Source organism: Thamnophis sirtalis, unplaced genomic scaffold (genome assembly GCF_051295495.1).
Source record: "Thamnophis sirtalis isolate CommonGarterSnake01/CBP01778 unplaced genomic scaffold, rThaSir2_p1.2 scaffold_3, whole genome shotgun sequence".
Classification (NCBI taxonomy): domain Eukaryota; kingdom Metazoa; phylum Chordata; class Lepidosauria; order Squamata; family Natricidae; genus Thamnophis; species Thamnophis sirtalis.
This window is the reverse complement of record NW_028261383.1, coordinates 123,641,314-123,655,320: the sequence shown is the minus strand read 5'-3', so window position 1 is coordinate 123,655,320 and position 14,007 is coordinate 123,641,314. Positions and strand designations below refer to the sequence as shown.

The following is a 14,007-nucleotide window of genomic DNA, read 5'->3' as shown; positions in this document are numbered from 1 at the left end:
GGTAGCTTAAAGATTCAGGGTTTTTTTGCTCAGAATTTCATACTGAAGCCACATTCTTTTGGATAATTATTTTGCTCAGTATATGATAGAATTAGAACTCAAACTGGAACATTAGCCTCAATAATAAATTCCTTTAAAAATCTCCAGAATCAATAATTACATAGCAGTGAAGTATATATATATTCACTCTGACCTACTTGATAATACAGATAATCCTTGACTTACAACAATTTGTTTGGTAACCATTCAAAGTTGCAACTGAGAAAAGTGACTTATGACCATTTTTCATACTTATAACCATTGCAGCATCCCCATGCTCATTGATCAAAATTTGTGTACTTGGCAACTGGCTCATATTTATGACAGTTGCAGTGTCTCAGAGCCATGGAGTGGTGGGATTCAGCCAGTTCGCACTTATTCTGGAGAACTGGTTGTTAACTTTCTAAGCATTTGGGAGAACTGGTTATTGGAAGAAATCTCATTTTGTTTTTTTCCACTTTACAATGCTAATCCTGTAAGGAAGGCAGGAAGGAAACATTCTGGTGTTGTATCTAGCCTAATCTTTATTGCCCTGCTTACAGAAACTGCCTCTCCAGTTAAGCCTTATTACATTCTAACCCTAACCCTAAAACATATGAAGAATGGTTGCAGGAACTGGGTATGTCTAATCTAATGAAAAGAAGGACTAGGGGTGACATGATAGCAGTGTTCCAATATCTCAGGGGCTGCCACAAAGAAGAGGGAGTCAAACTATTCTCCAAGGCACCTGAGGGTAGAACAAGAAGCAATGGGTGGAAACTAATCAAGGAGAGAAGCAACTTAGAACTGAGGAGAAATTTCCTGACAGTTAGAACAATTCATCAGGGGAACAGCTTGCCTCCTGAAGTTGTGAATGCCCCAACACTGGAAGTCTTTAAGAAGATGCTGGATAGCCATTTGTCTGAAACGGTATAGGGTTTCCTGCCTAGGCAGGGGGTTGGACTAGAAGACCTCCAAGGTCCCTTCCAACTCTGCTATTGTATTATATTGTATATGATAAAGGGAGACATGAAGGTTGATCAGAGGCAACTAAGGATGCCTATTAGAGAAAAGACCCATTAATGCAATAGAGCATTAATTAAGATTCTTAGGGAGCAATATACTCAGAAATTATTCACAAGATTGTCTGATATTATAAAAACAGATTTAACAAATGCTATAGAAGAGCAGATTTTATTGGATAAAACTGAGATTGGATCCAGGGGTGGTATTAACTTACTTTCCCTACCGGTTCACAAATGTGAGCGTGAGCGTCATCATGTGATATATCATGACTTTTTCCCCTTCGCTAAACTGGGTGTGGGTGTGGCCAGTGCATGACACATCTGCAAGTTTTACAGCCCTGATATACACAAACAAACTCAAAAACTCTGGACTCACTGACAGTTAAATCCCATATTTTAATTATTACTTCATTTTTCCATCAAATTTTAACACTTACCAAATACCAGACGCACATAGTAAAACCTCTCAACTACTATAAGATAAAACAAAGCCACTTTATATCAACTAATAAATGTTAATATCAATATTAGTGATGCCCATTGTCACCTTCAATTGTAAGATATCATACACCAGATGTGTTTAAACTATTTGGGAACCAGGCATTCTACAAAAGCTTCATGTAACCATGTGAAAAGAACAGCCTCTAGGTTGCAGAGACATTAATTGCAACATAAAGAACATAATAATAAAATGGGAAGCAAAGCAAAACTGGACAGTTACAATAATACAACTGAAGCTCTATGAGGCACATAAAAAAATAGGTGGAGCTTTGATCGTACTGCCATCTTGGTGTTTTTTTTGTCCACACTCTGTGAAAATCCTTAATAAGAATTATACACTTTACAGAAGGAATCTTAACTCTTCCTACACTGGAGCATTTTTCTTTAATTTGCTGTGCAACATCCAGATTGGCCTTTAAGTCAACGGAGACTTGACGTCATCTGGAAGCACCCTCTCCTCACAATAGGTACCAGCCTTTCTAAGTAGACCAGAAAACAATCAAAAGCTTTCAGTACATCGGGGTTGTATGTCTTAAAACACATCCTATCATTTCAACGAGACAAAATCAAATTTTGTCATAAATCGTTAAAACTCAAAACCTTTAAGAGATTCACAAAAGAGTTTCATGACATTAGAACAAAAGTGCTGACTGGTCTTTCAAATTAAAATCCAATTTAAGCCTTCTCATTTGTTAACCATACATCACTAGAGCAGTAGCAAATCCTAGAATAAATTAATATTGTGGAATGAAAAGTGTGTGCTGATCCTCCAACGAAAGGAGGGATATTGATACATAATCATTACGTGAAAATAATATGGTTGGCAATATGTAGGGAAATGAACCAGCCCTTCCAGAAAAATTGGTTGATATTGCAACAAAATGTTGTTTAATTAATTTTATTCCATCTAGATGATGTTCTTCAAAGGAAGCTTTTATGTTTCAGGAACATCATATTTTCATAGGCTCATAAACAGGCCCATACATGAATAAGCAATGTCATTCTTTCTCGGGTAGTCTCTCTCTTTTCTTTTTCTTTTACTCTTCTCAGAACACTCTCAAAAAGCCCCAAACAATTTGAGCTACATGTACCATAGGAGCAGATTTGGTAAGTTCTTGCTACCTGACCTTGTTTCTAGATGATGAAAGCAGGAGTAAAATATAGCAGGTTCTGACAGGTTCTGGACAACCGGTAGCGGAAATTTTGAGTACTTCGGAGAACCAGCAAATGCCACCTCTGGCTGGCCCCAGAGTGGGGTGGGAATGAAGGTTTTGCCATGCAAACCAAGCCACGCCCACGGAACCAACCAGTAGTAAAAAAAAATGAATTTCATCACTGGATGAAAGGATGATGGGATTATTTCTGGTATTGCAGTTCTGAGAGCGCAGTCAAGGAAAATAAACATACTCTAAACCAGTGTTTTCTCAATCTTGGCAAGTTTAAGATGGGTGGATTTTCCCAAGCTGGTTGAGGAATTCTGGTAGTTGAAGTCCACCCACCTTAAACTTGCCAAGATTGAGAAACACTGCTCTAAACTATGATTCCATACTGTGATTATGCCAACTCAGGACTGCAAGTTTGGACAGCATATTAAGCCAAACCTTGGTATGCTTTAGCATATCATACAAATATAGCTATAATGTTGGAAGATTTTTTGGGGGAGGTATGAGAGGCCAACTTCTATTTGATATCAAATTCAGGTGCAGAATGCACCAATAGCATTGCTGAAAAATAATTTCCCAGCCATTGTTCACATGTGTCAGGCAAAAGAGAACACACCTCCTAAAGCAGTTTTTTTCCCCTGTGGAAAAGGATTAACATTCAAAACTTTCTCCTACTGTTTAACTTGAAATTTGGCACCCTATAATTATCGCCAACTGGTTCCAGTTCCACCCTTTGGAGTTCCAGAGCATAAAGGTTGCCCCTGCTTCTGCATTACTGCAATTTCTTGTATCTAATGTCAACTTGTTAGCACTTAAATAACAACAGGAACACTGTAGCTGGAAAATAAATTATACACCTGTAGAATGATTTCTTTTCCCCCACCCCACTCCTCAGAGGTCATTGGCCCCCGCAGCCTGGAAATAGAAACTAGTTTGTCATTCTTTTTTGTCAATTGCACAATCTGCTTGTCTCCTGCTCAGCCTCATAGCCTTCCCCTCCCAGGAATGAGGAGGAGACATGGTAGTAAATACCTGAGCACCACCCAGTACTCAGTGTTATTTCCTGCCAAACTAGAAGGAATATGAGTTATTCTACATTGCTTCTCAGGCATGTTGAGACAAACCTATCAATGTATTTACTTTCATGAAATCCCTTTCTATAGAAACCAACCAAGGGAAAGTCACAGTTTCAAGATGATTGTTCACATTCTGTTGTTCATGGCATGGGGTGTAAGAAACCATAATACGGTGACTCAGGGTGTTATGTTGACCCTTTTTTTTTTATAAAAGAAACCCATACAGGAATTAGAGGGGAGAGAACAATGAAACCTTTCTTGTTCTCTGGACTTTGGCCTGTCCCCCATCAGCAAAAGTTCTCTCTAAATTGATAGGATTGAAAAGTTCTATGTGCTTCTTTTAAGATGGCCAGGCAGGACAACGATAGTGTGTAGCATTTAGTAACATGCTATTACTGACTCACTTATTTTGGCTAGTCTACCTGTTTTTACAAGTTACTGGATTTAACTGGCAATAGTTGATGAGTCTAGGATGCTACCCATCATCCAAATGTTTCTGCAATGTTTCTGAGCAAATTGCATGCCGTATCAGATTCTCTAGGACACTGTGGGAAATTCAAATGCTAGAGGGAGAGGCCTCATACTTACATCTGTCCTCATGAATTGATTGAAGAAAAGATGCGGTATGACTTGAATACACTCCTTACGTATGAGTCTTTGGTACAGGATCTAACAACTATCACTTGTCTAGAAGCCCAACTACTCATAAGGATAACTGATCATCCCCTTCTTATTGCTGGCTTATATTTCAAAATGTTCTAAATAGTTGATGAGGCAGGTCTCTCTTTTGCATGATTTATGCTAAGTCTTCCTCTCATTTAAATAATTCTTCCTGTCTATTTACATCAAATGTTTTTAATCTATCAAAATATGCTAGCTGCTTCCTCAACTCCATGATTTTGCTACCATTTAACCCATGCACAAGTTCTCTGGAGATACATTTTTCTGGTTTTGGGAGTTCCCAAATGGAAATCAAATTACAAAATGAGGTTTAATGAAAAGAAAGACTAGGAGTAATGTGATAGCAGTGTTCCAATATTTGAGGGTTTGCCACAAAGACCACCTATTCTCCAAAGCATTTAAGGCAGGACAAGAAGCAAATGGATGGAAACTAATCAAGGAGAGAAGTAACCTAGAATAAGGAGAAATTTCCTGATAGTTAAAATAATCTATCAGTGGAATGGCCTGCCTTTAGAAATTGTGAATGCTCCATCACTGAAGATTTCCAAAGAGATTGGACAACCATGTTTTATATTTCCTTACCCAGGTAAAATAACTGCAGCCAGCCAGTATCAGTCCCAGCCTATGTCAGATTATCTACAATCTTCTGTTTTCTTCCAAATTAATAATTGTTTTCAGCCAATACGATACAAAGGCTTCCATGCCAACTATTGTTTTTTGTATTGTTTTGTCCTCTCCCAAAAAGTTTTGTCCTCTCTTTAAATGTTAGGCTTGAAGAAAAGTGTCCTGTTCATAGATGTCAACTAGCTGACAACTATTATGAGTGGTTTGAAATACCCTGCCCCAAGCCAATCACATATCTCCAATTGCAAAGCTGTGGTACATTCTGCAAAATCATAAATATGATGCTTTCTTTAACAGCCTAAAAATGAAATATTTTTCAACCTCTGATTCTGCTATGGTTGAACACATATTATTCTAGATATATGGACAGACTATCCACTGTGGTCCCTGACACCCAGCTCATGTTTCTCCTGCCAAGTGCAGACACTTACCTGAAAGATTTGTAGCAAAAAAATGCAGTTTGTCAATAACTTCAATTACCACAAACCAAAAAGCCATGTTTAGATTCTCCACTTCTGCCTCCAAACAATTTATCTGTTCCATCTCCCACGTAACTGACTACCTTACTGAATGGCTTTGCAAGGCAATAGAGCAACACATTGAAGACAGATTCATGGACTGTGCATATGGAGGAGATGCTCAAAACTTTTTTTTTGCCTCTTTATAAATCTTAGGTTCCTTTGTGCTACTTATGAATTCACAGAATTCTAGAAACAGGGCCAGGGAGTGAAACTGTAAACTGCAGCATGTTTGAACAGAGGAACTGAATGCTGATTAGTTGACATCTCAGGCTGGGCTGCCATTCTCTACACTCAACTACTGAATGAAAGCTGAGCTGGGGGTGGGTGGAGGTGGTTTGAGGGTGGTAATAGTGTAAAACACTATAGAAATAAAGCATATTGAGGATGTTTTATTCATCAGACTGCATATGGAGGAGCGTAATAAGTTTCCTAAGACAAATCTGATCTCAGGACCATAAAGACTGGAACTCAGAAAACATGATATAACGTAATTGCTTGACATGGCTTATTACATATGGTGTATCTATATGTAAATTCAAAGCCAAAATGTTATTTCAGAGCATGCAAAGGGCAAAACCTTAAAGCGGCAGGGTCCCCTGAAATTCATCCTTGACCTATGGAGGACCTTCATCCTGGGAAAAGATGTCTTTAGATTAAGGAGAGGCTAAGAGATGCTAGATGCAGCCCACTGTATGCTCCTTTTTTGTCTTTGGACCACTGGGATGTGCTCTATCTGGGGCTGCCTTTCAACACAACTCAAGCTATAGCTAGAATACAGCAGCATGGATAGTTATGGATATCCCCCCTCCATGGAATACCACTACTATACAAGCAGCACTAGTTGCCAATGGGCCTCCAATTCAAGGTGTTGGTTCTCACTTATAAAGTTCTTCAGGTCTCCTATTTATTCTTGCCTGTCCAAAAAGACCTGATTGAGTTGACCTTCTCCAGGTTCCATCATTCAAGTACAGTTCTATCTTGTTGGGCAAGCCAATGTGCCTCCTCTGCCACTATTCAGAACAGTATTTCCCCCGGATGGCTTTGACCCTGCCTGCCTTTTAAAAAGCCTTGAAGATCCAGCTCATCCTTCAGGCACTGAATCAGAAACCCAGTTTAATTGTTTGAATGCCTAAACTGCCCTCGCATGAAATGTTTTTAGTTTCATTTTTTATCTTATTAGCTGCCTCGGCTCTTTTGTTCATCACCCTGAGTTGCATGACAAGCAGGCAGGCATAATAAATAAAAATAGTGGATACATTCAGAGCACTGCCCAGCCATGCTACATAGACTGCAAAACAAGAATAACATGGATAGATTTATATTAAATTACAATGGATTCGGAAGCTACAAAAGTTATTTGAATCAAAAGCAAAATCTGGAAAACTAGATGAAACATCATAATCTTGGATCCAAAATCTAAACCAGACTTTCCCAAGGCTAAAGCCCACTGAATGTATTGGGAATTTGTTCACATTTGTGGGGAGTTTGGGGAAGGCAATCCCAGTTAGTCTAAACTGGTGTTTCTCAACTTCAGCAACTTTAAAATGCATGGATGTCAAATCCCAGAATTCCCCAGCCAGCATGCTGGGAGTTGAAGTCCACACATCTTATTGTTGCTGAGGTTGAGAAACACGGGTCTACTCCACCCATGTTATTTGCCTTTTGTTTTGGTGAAGAAAAACCAATTGACAACACAAAAGAACAAATAACAGATTTAGAATACACAAACTCAGCTTAATATAAAGCCATATGTAACTAACTACCCTGTTTCCCTGAAAATAAGCCCTCCCCAAAAATAAGCCCTCCCCCAAATAAGCCTTCCCTCAAAATATTGCAACACAGCAGCCGCCATGAGGTGACCACACTTGCCACCTCCTGTACCTCAAAAATAATAAGACCTCCCCGAAAATAAGGCCAAGTGCTTATTTTGGGGGGTCAAAAGAAAATAAGACCCTGTCTTATTTTGGGGAAAACATGGTATAGACTTTCTAGATGTAAAGTAGGAAGAATATATTGTCAGGTTAATATACGGTAGATATTCTGCATTTTCAGAGGTGTTACTTTACACCGTAGCATTTCACAATTCTACACCTTTCTGGAATCCGGGTTGTCTTTACTGAAATTACCACAGAAAACTATCAAAACAAAGCCACATTGCTGATCTTTATCAGAAAGCCCACAGCCCAGGGACAGCCCATAAAGGAAACTAGATAAACTTTATTATTGCTGTTCTTGAGGACTGACCATTGTATTTTGGTTTAGAATAGAATAGGCTTTACATGTTTTTAAAAAACGGAATCTGACTATTTAGCATCATTAGTAAAAGTATTCCTTGCAGGCTAAAATCCTGGACAGCTTCTTCTTAATTGACTCAGCTTTTGCAATAAAATAAATAATGATTTAAAAGTCACAATTGTTGCATTCGCATTGTGCACTAAGCAGAACCAAGTATGGTTAACATGATTGGGGAATACAGCCATAGTGTCCGTAAGTACAAGACAGCTTCCTCCAGCAATATGGTAGAACTGTCTTGTAATGAAAGCATTCACCACGGAGTTATTGTGCACATTGAAGCACACACCCTTGCCCATATGCATGCATCAGCCAGGGTTGCAAACCAAATTCTTTTCATTGTTGATTACAAACATATATACTGCAAATCAGTGGAATTCTTGAAACATTTCTAGTTCAAATGGATCTGGGTTTTATAACATCACCATGGATTTTTTTATCCCCTGCATATTTTCTCCTGAGAAGTCAATAGTACCATGTTAATGCCCTATAGGACTAATTCTCAGATAAGTATATATAAGACTACTGCATAAGGAGCATGCAATGAAATAGTCCTGCATAATTTACACTCAAGAATTCTCATAGCTGAGAGACTTTTAGTTTTGAAGTATATCTATTTTAGCTACATACTTCATATTGCATTATTTATTGCATAAATGAGGTGAAATCTAGAAAAGTAAAGAAACAATATTACACCTTCAATTTGCTTCAAGACAAGCTACTTGATTAGCTTCAAGAAAGTTACCTAAACAAACAATCTTCATAATGCTCTGGATAAACTACCAAAAAATGCAGCTGATGCTATACCAAAAAATCAAGCAATTTAATTGTAAAATTTGAGAAGTACAGTAAGAACTTGCAACCAAGATTGTTTTTGAGTTCTGCTACCTTTGGCTAAAACCTAATGAATTCTATCTCTTTTCAGTTGTCATTTGAATAGAAGGCTTTTCACTAGCCCACAGTATTCTTAGGCTCAAAAATATATTCGCAAATCCATGGTTAGGCAGTATAATAAAAAGGCAACATAGATGCTGGTGATGAATGGAAAGACTGCAGTAAAAATTTTCGTTTTTAACCAAGGTATTTCCACCATTTTCTCTTGCTCCTCCCAAACTTCAGAAGAAAACAAGTAAAATTCAGATGGATGAGAAAATTTAAAAAGGACAAAAATCTGAGGAATGAACTCCTAATATAGGCATTGAGGATTGAACATTCAGTTGGTTGGGAGAAGAGATCAAAAACTGGAGCGGAGGGACCAAGGAATGGAATCTCCTGGAAGATTGCATGGGTGATGGAACTGAGCAACACTCTAATCATCACAATATTTTGTTGCTAGTCTAAGATGTTCATAATAATAGGGAAATCATTTTTGTAAGTGCTGCTCCTTATGTTGTGTCAAAATGATTCCAGCTTTCAACAAGATGGAGGGATCGAAAAATTCAGGGGAGGGAATACATTTTGAAAAAGGTAAAGTAGTTAAGAAAGAAAATGGACAAGAGCACCACCACTAAAAAAAAAAACCTGAAGCTACCATAGCACAGAGAATTTATATCTGTAATAATTGGTATCTGAGAATTGATATCTGTGATGGATACAGTATTTTGCAGCTGTATCCACCATATAAGTAATCAACACCATACATCACATCTTTTCATGAGTACAGCTCCACCTGAGATTTCAGCAGACAAGCCTTTTAACAGTAACAACTTTTTCCTTCTCAAAAAGAAAACAGAACTCAGGAAATTGACTGGACCCATTCCTCTCAACATTTCAGAAAATAAAGCAAAACCAGATTTTTACATTAAACTTCACCTGTTACAGGATTTAACCTATTGCTGAATCACTTCCTGGCTGTTGGCTGTTTCCTTTGCAATTCCCATATTTTCTTTTGCTTTCAAAATATGAGAATTAATCATTCTAATGGTAATTATAATATACTTTATCAACTGTGTGTAGCATATATAAAATGGCAGGCTGGATATTGCACAGCCTCAAATACACCATCTATCTAAATATAGTAGCAGTAGGCACAAAGTGCAATGTTACTTATGCATTTATCTAAGATCAAAGGTTATTAAATTTGTCAGATTTTACTTTTTATTAGACTTGAAACATTATGAAATTTTCTTCTGGAGACTAATTAAGTTTCTGATAAAGTTGCTGCCTTTCACCAGACCAGGGACAAAATGGAGAGAACAATTGGATAGAGAACAAAATAATTAATCAACCTCCAACTATTGACTATCTTGAGTGACTTTGACTCATTCATTCTCTCTTGGACCAGCCAACATCACAAGGGGGTTGTTGGGGGTGGAAGAAATTAGAAGAGTTGAGTCCTCAAAGAAAAGTGAGAAATTAACAAATTAATACCCCTCTGATAATATATTTCCCCTACTTTTTCAGCTACTTATTCTGTTAGTATCATGCAAAAAAGAATTACATGCTTCGATACCAGCAAAAACACAATACCACATTCCATGGATAACTCCCAATATGATTTTTGGAATATGAGATTCTTAGTCTTTACAGTGTACAAAAAAAGGTAGCCAAATCTAGCTGATGATCAAAAGAGAGTACCTGACAGATGGATTATATTTCCAAAGTGCATGTCTACTAGAAAATATTGATAGGAATTAAACGAATGCAAAACAGTAAAGAGGGTGCATGTGTTTGAAATGCCAAATCCATGCTGTTTATATACAAATCCTTTAAAAAAAATCTGATTATTAAACAAATATAATCAATATAATTTCAAACAGCAAGGAGTGTGGAAACCTATTTAAAATAGAACTAGTGTTATGTCCATTGTACGTATTTTCTTCCACTACATGGGATAATCATTGTTGCATAATGTCTCTTTTAAGATTTCCTTGCTTTAGAGATCTTGACAAGTTTTTCTATGGGAAAAAGAAAAAAAGCTATAAGTTTTTTCCAGTCTTACAGCCTCTCAGGTTGTAAACTAAAGTCCTAAAATTCCCATCCAGCATGGATACTGGGTTGGGAAAAGCTGATGCGGGATAATATGAGAGAAAGAGAATTTGCGTTCAACTTTGGCATATTTGCGCAAGGGACAAAAACAGATTTTAGTTTTCAGGTATCTTGTTAGGCAAATAATACTTTCACTTGTTCCTTGCAATTTATTTAAGCAACTAAGAAGTTGCTTCTTAATTTAATAAAAGACTGCTTTTATTAAACAGGAAAAATGATTTTCCTTAGCATCTTGCTGAATACCTTACCTTACTCTTTGTAAATAAATCCCACTGTATTCAGTGGAGTTATGCCCCACAAGTAGACAGAAGACTGGATTTTTAGCCTTTACATTATTTAAGTTTTTTAAAAGGATATATGTAGGAAATTGTTCTCCCTTTAGATTTACTTTATTAACACCAGCTCTTATTCAATTCTGCGAAAAGAAAGTTGGCAGAATCAGCAACTTACTTGAACTGCTTGGTTGGGGACCCTTTGGTCGGGGTGCTCCCGCTTGGAGAGCCTTTGGCCACCCCTTTGAACATCTCGGTGTTATCCTGGGAAACTCCCTGTTGCTGATATCAGGAAGGGTCTTGATGGGAGGTGTGAGGGTGCTGTAGCTGCTTCTACCTCTGCTCCTTTTGCGATGATCTGACAGGAAAGGTTCAGAAGGTGTGCACATTGTTAAAAGCGGAATTTGGAAAGCTCCTCCCCAAAGTGCAGGTGATCAACAGCAGTGGTGAAAACTTGCTTTTTTTAAAAAAAAGAGGGACTAGAAAAACCAGTTTAGGACTGAATGAGTAAAAGCCAGAGGGAGAGTGGGAGTCTCCACCCTGGTACTCAGAAGAATGCACCTCTGTACAAGCCAAAACTTTCCCAGCTATGTTCACACAGTTATCAACAGCCATTTCATGCAATACCTTTCTTTGCCTGCAAAGGCTAATCTGGTTCTAAATCATGTTTGTCTATAGTAAAGAATGAAGTGCAACTCTATTCATAGCTAAAACACAGAATAGATAACTTGTTTACAAAATGTGTTGTCCAAGCTATATATTCATGTTGAGAGAGAGATTCTACATTATTATATACTTGCCTATCTAAGTATTCCATAAAGCAGGCTTAATTAAGAAAAGTATCAAGAACCCATGCCTTGGAAATGACTTAAAATAAATCTGTTTGCTTCAATATCTGCCACATTGGAAGCCTAGGGTGGTAGTGAAAAATTATATTTTAGTTATACCCAATAGGAATACTTCTTTGACATTTTGTTAGACCATCTTAAAGTGACTGCCATGTTGTGTGTGTGTGTATGTGTTTGTGTGCGCATATGCGTATGCATTTGCATATGCATATGCATATGTGTGTGTGTGTTTGTGTGTATCTCTTTGCTATCTATTGATGGTCATTCATATTTCTGCAGCTTTGAGTTGGTAGTTCTAGGCATTACCAATCACAAGTCATGATAAATTAGCAAAAGAGGCTTCCCATTGGCTCTGGCTTCCTTGTCATCCCTCAAGTATTTTATGTAACCAACCACATTTTTATACACTAAAAAAAAATATTATGGTGCCCCTAAAGAACCCAGAAGCATTTTTGGAAATGACAATGTTGAGTTTGGATTTCAGTTTTGCAGCATTCCAACTTCCCATTAATGACCTTTAAACATACAAAATATTTGAAAAGCCAGGTGAGACACAGCTCCTGGCAAGTCCTAAGGTATTGCAACATGCATATGGTGCTTACAAATGTGACAAGAATTTCAGAAATGAAATTCCTCACTAAACCAATTGAATTCCGTGTGTTATGAACAGCATTTATTTGGTTTCAATCTAAAATGGGCAGAGTATATACGTAGTTTGTATAGACTAATATCACACACACACACACACACACACACACACGCCATATATTATACTCTAACAAAAAGCTCAGCACAAGGAAACAATGTGGAAACAAATGGAAATTGAGGTCTACAGACAATGTGGCCCCAGCTGCAATATTAGGAAGTCTCTAAACAAAATTTATTCCTGACTTGCACCCTTTAGGCATGTCCTCTGCCTGCATTCTCCTGACATGCCATACAACATCTCTGATTAATCTTTCCCAAACTCAAGTCTGCCAAAGAGGTTGACTTCCACCATTCATTGCCTAGATTACTACATCATCAACCAAATATGCCCTGAGATTTCTAATGGAGCAGCAGGCAAAAAGCATTGATGCCTTGATTTCTCTCACTATTTATCCCTTTTTCATTGATCTTCTGTAACAGAAAAGAGCTTGCCCAATTATAAACAAACAAAAATTTTCTGCACCAGTCAAATTCCTGCCTTCACCCAGACACAAAAGTCACTTGATGAATCAACTTAATTTGCCTTGCAGGGATGTTGTGTGGATAAAGGAAAGTAATAGAGAATAAAACAAACACATTGATTAGCATTATAACATTACATTATTTATTATTATGGTATCAAGTCTATCCCCTTGGTACCACACATCTAGTTTATATTTATTGTTTCTGTTGCCAGTCTTCCAAATATATGCATTTGGAAGACTACCGTATTTAGAATATTCTCTGAGGCCGAGCATTCATTTGTGGACCTTTCTGTGCTATCTGATGAAAAGCTACAGAATGCACAGCCACAACCCACAGCACAACTGTATGATGAGTTGGCGACTTGCAGCCTTCTTCACAGATTGCTAGAACTAATGATTCAGTGATATTGAATTCACTCTAAAGATGTGAGATTTGAAGTGGCTTCTCTCTAAAGTACCCCAACCACACACAAACACACAGAGGGAAAGGGGGAGAGAGAGAGAGAGAGAGAGAGAGAAAACATCCTGTGATACTTTCATATGAATAGATAGATCCAATAATGACCTACTTTTTGGTTTCAACAGATTTAACATTCCTCTTTACAAATATGTAGGCAAATTGCATTAGCTATTTCTTTCCGCCTTCCTTTAGAGTGGAGCAAGTTGAGTCAAAATTGGCATTAGTGGTTTGCTAAGCCCCTTTTGGCTTGGAGATCAATGCCATCTGATACAACTGATATGGGTGTGCAGGAAGAATGCAACTCATTTTACATCTGAATTCAAGACATGCCAAGAATCTGACTGGTAAGAAAAGTCTTGCCAGAAC

General features: G+C 37.7%; 1 protein-coding gene across 1 annotated transcript in view; it reads right to left on the bottom strand.

Annotated features, from left to right (window-relative positions):
* EVPL (envoplakin) overlaps nucleotides 1–11,532 on the bottom strand; it is a 47,443-nt gene extending 35,911 nt beyond the window's left edge. The window contains exon 1 of the mRNA XM_087709906.1: nucleotides 11,340–11,532. Within this exon, the coding sequence (XP_087566032.1) occupies nucleotides 11,340–11,413 (74 nt within the window). The 5' untranslated portion in view covers nucleotides 11,414–11,532. The remainder of the gene's footprint in view (nucleotides 1–11,339) is intronic.
* Between the last annotated feature and the right edge of the window lie 2,475 nt (nucleotides 11,533–14,007).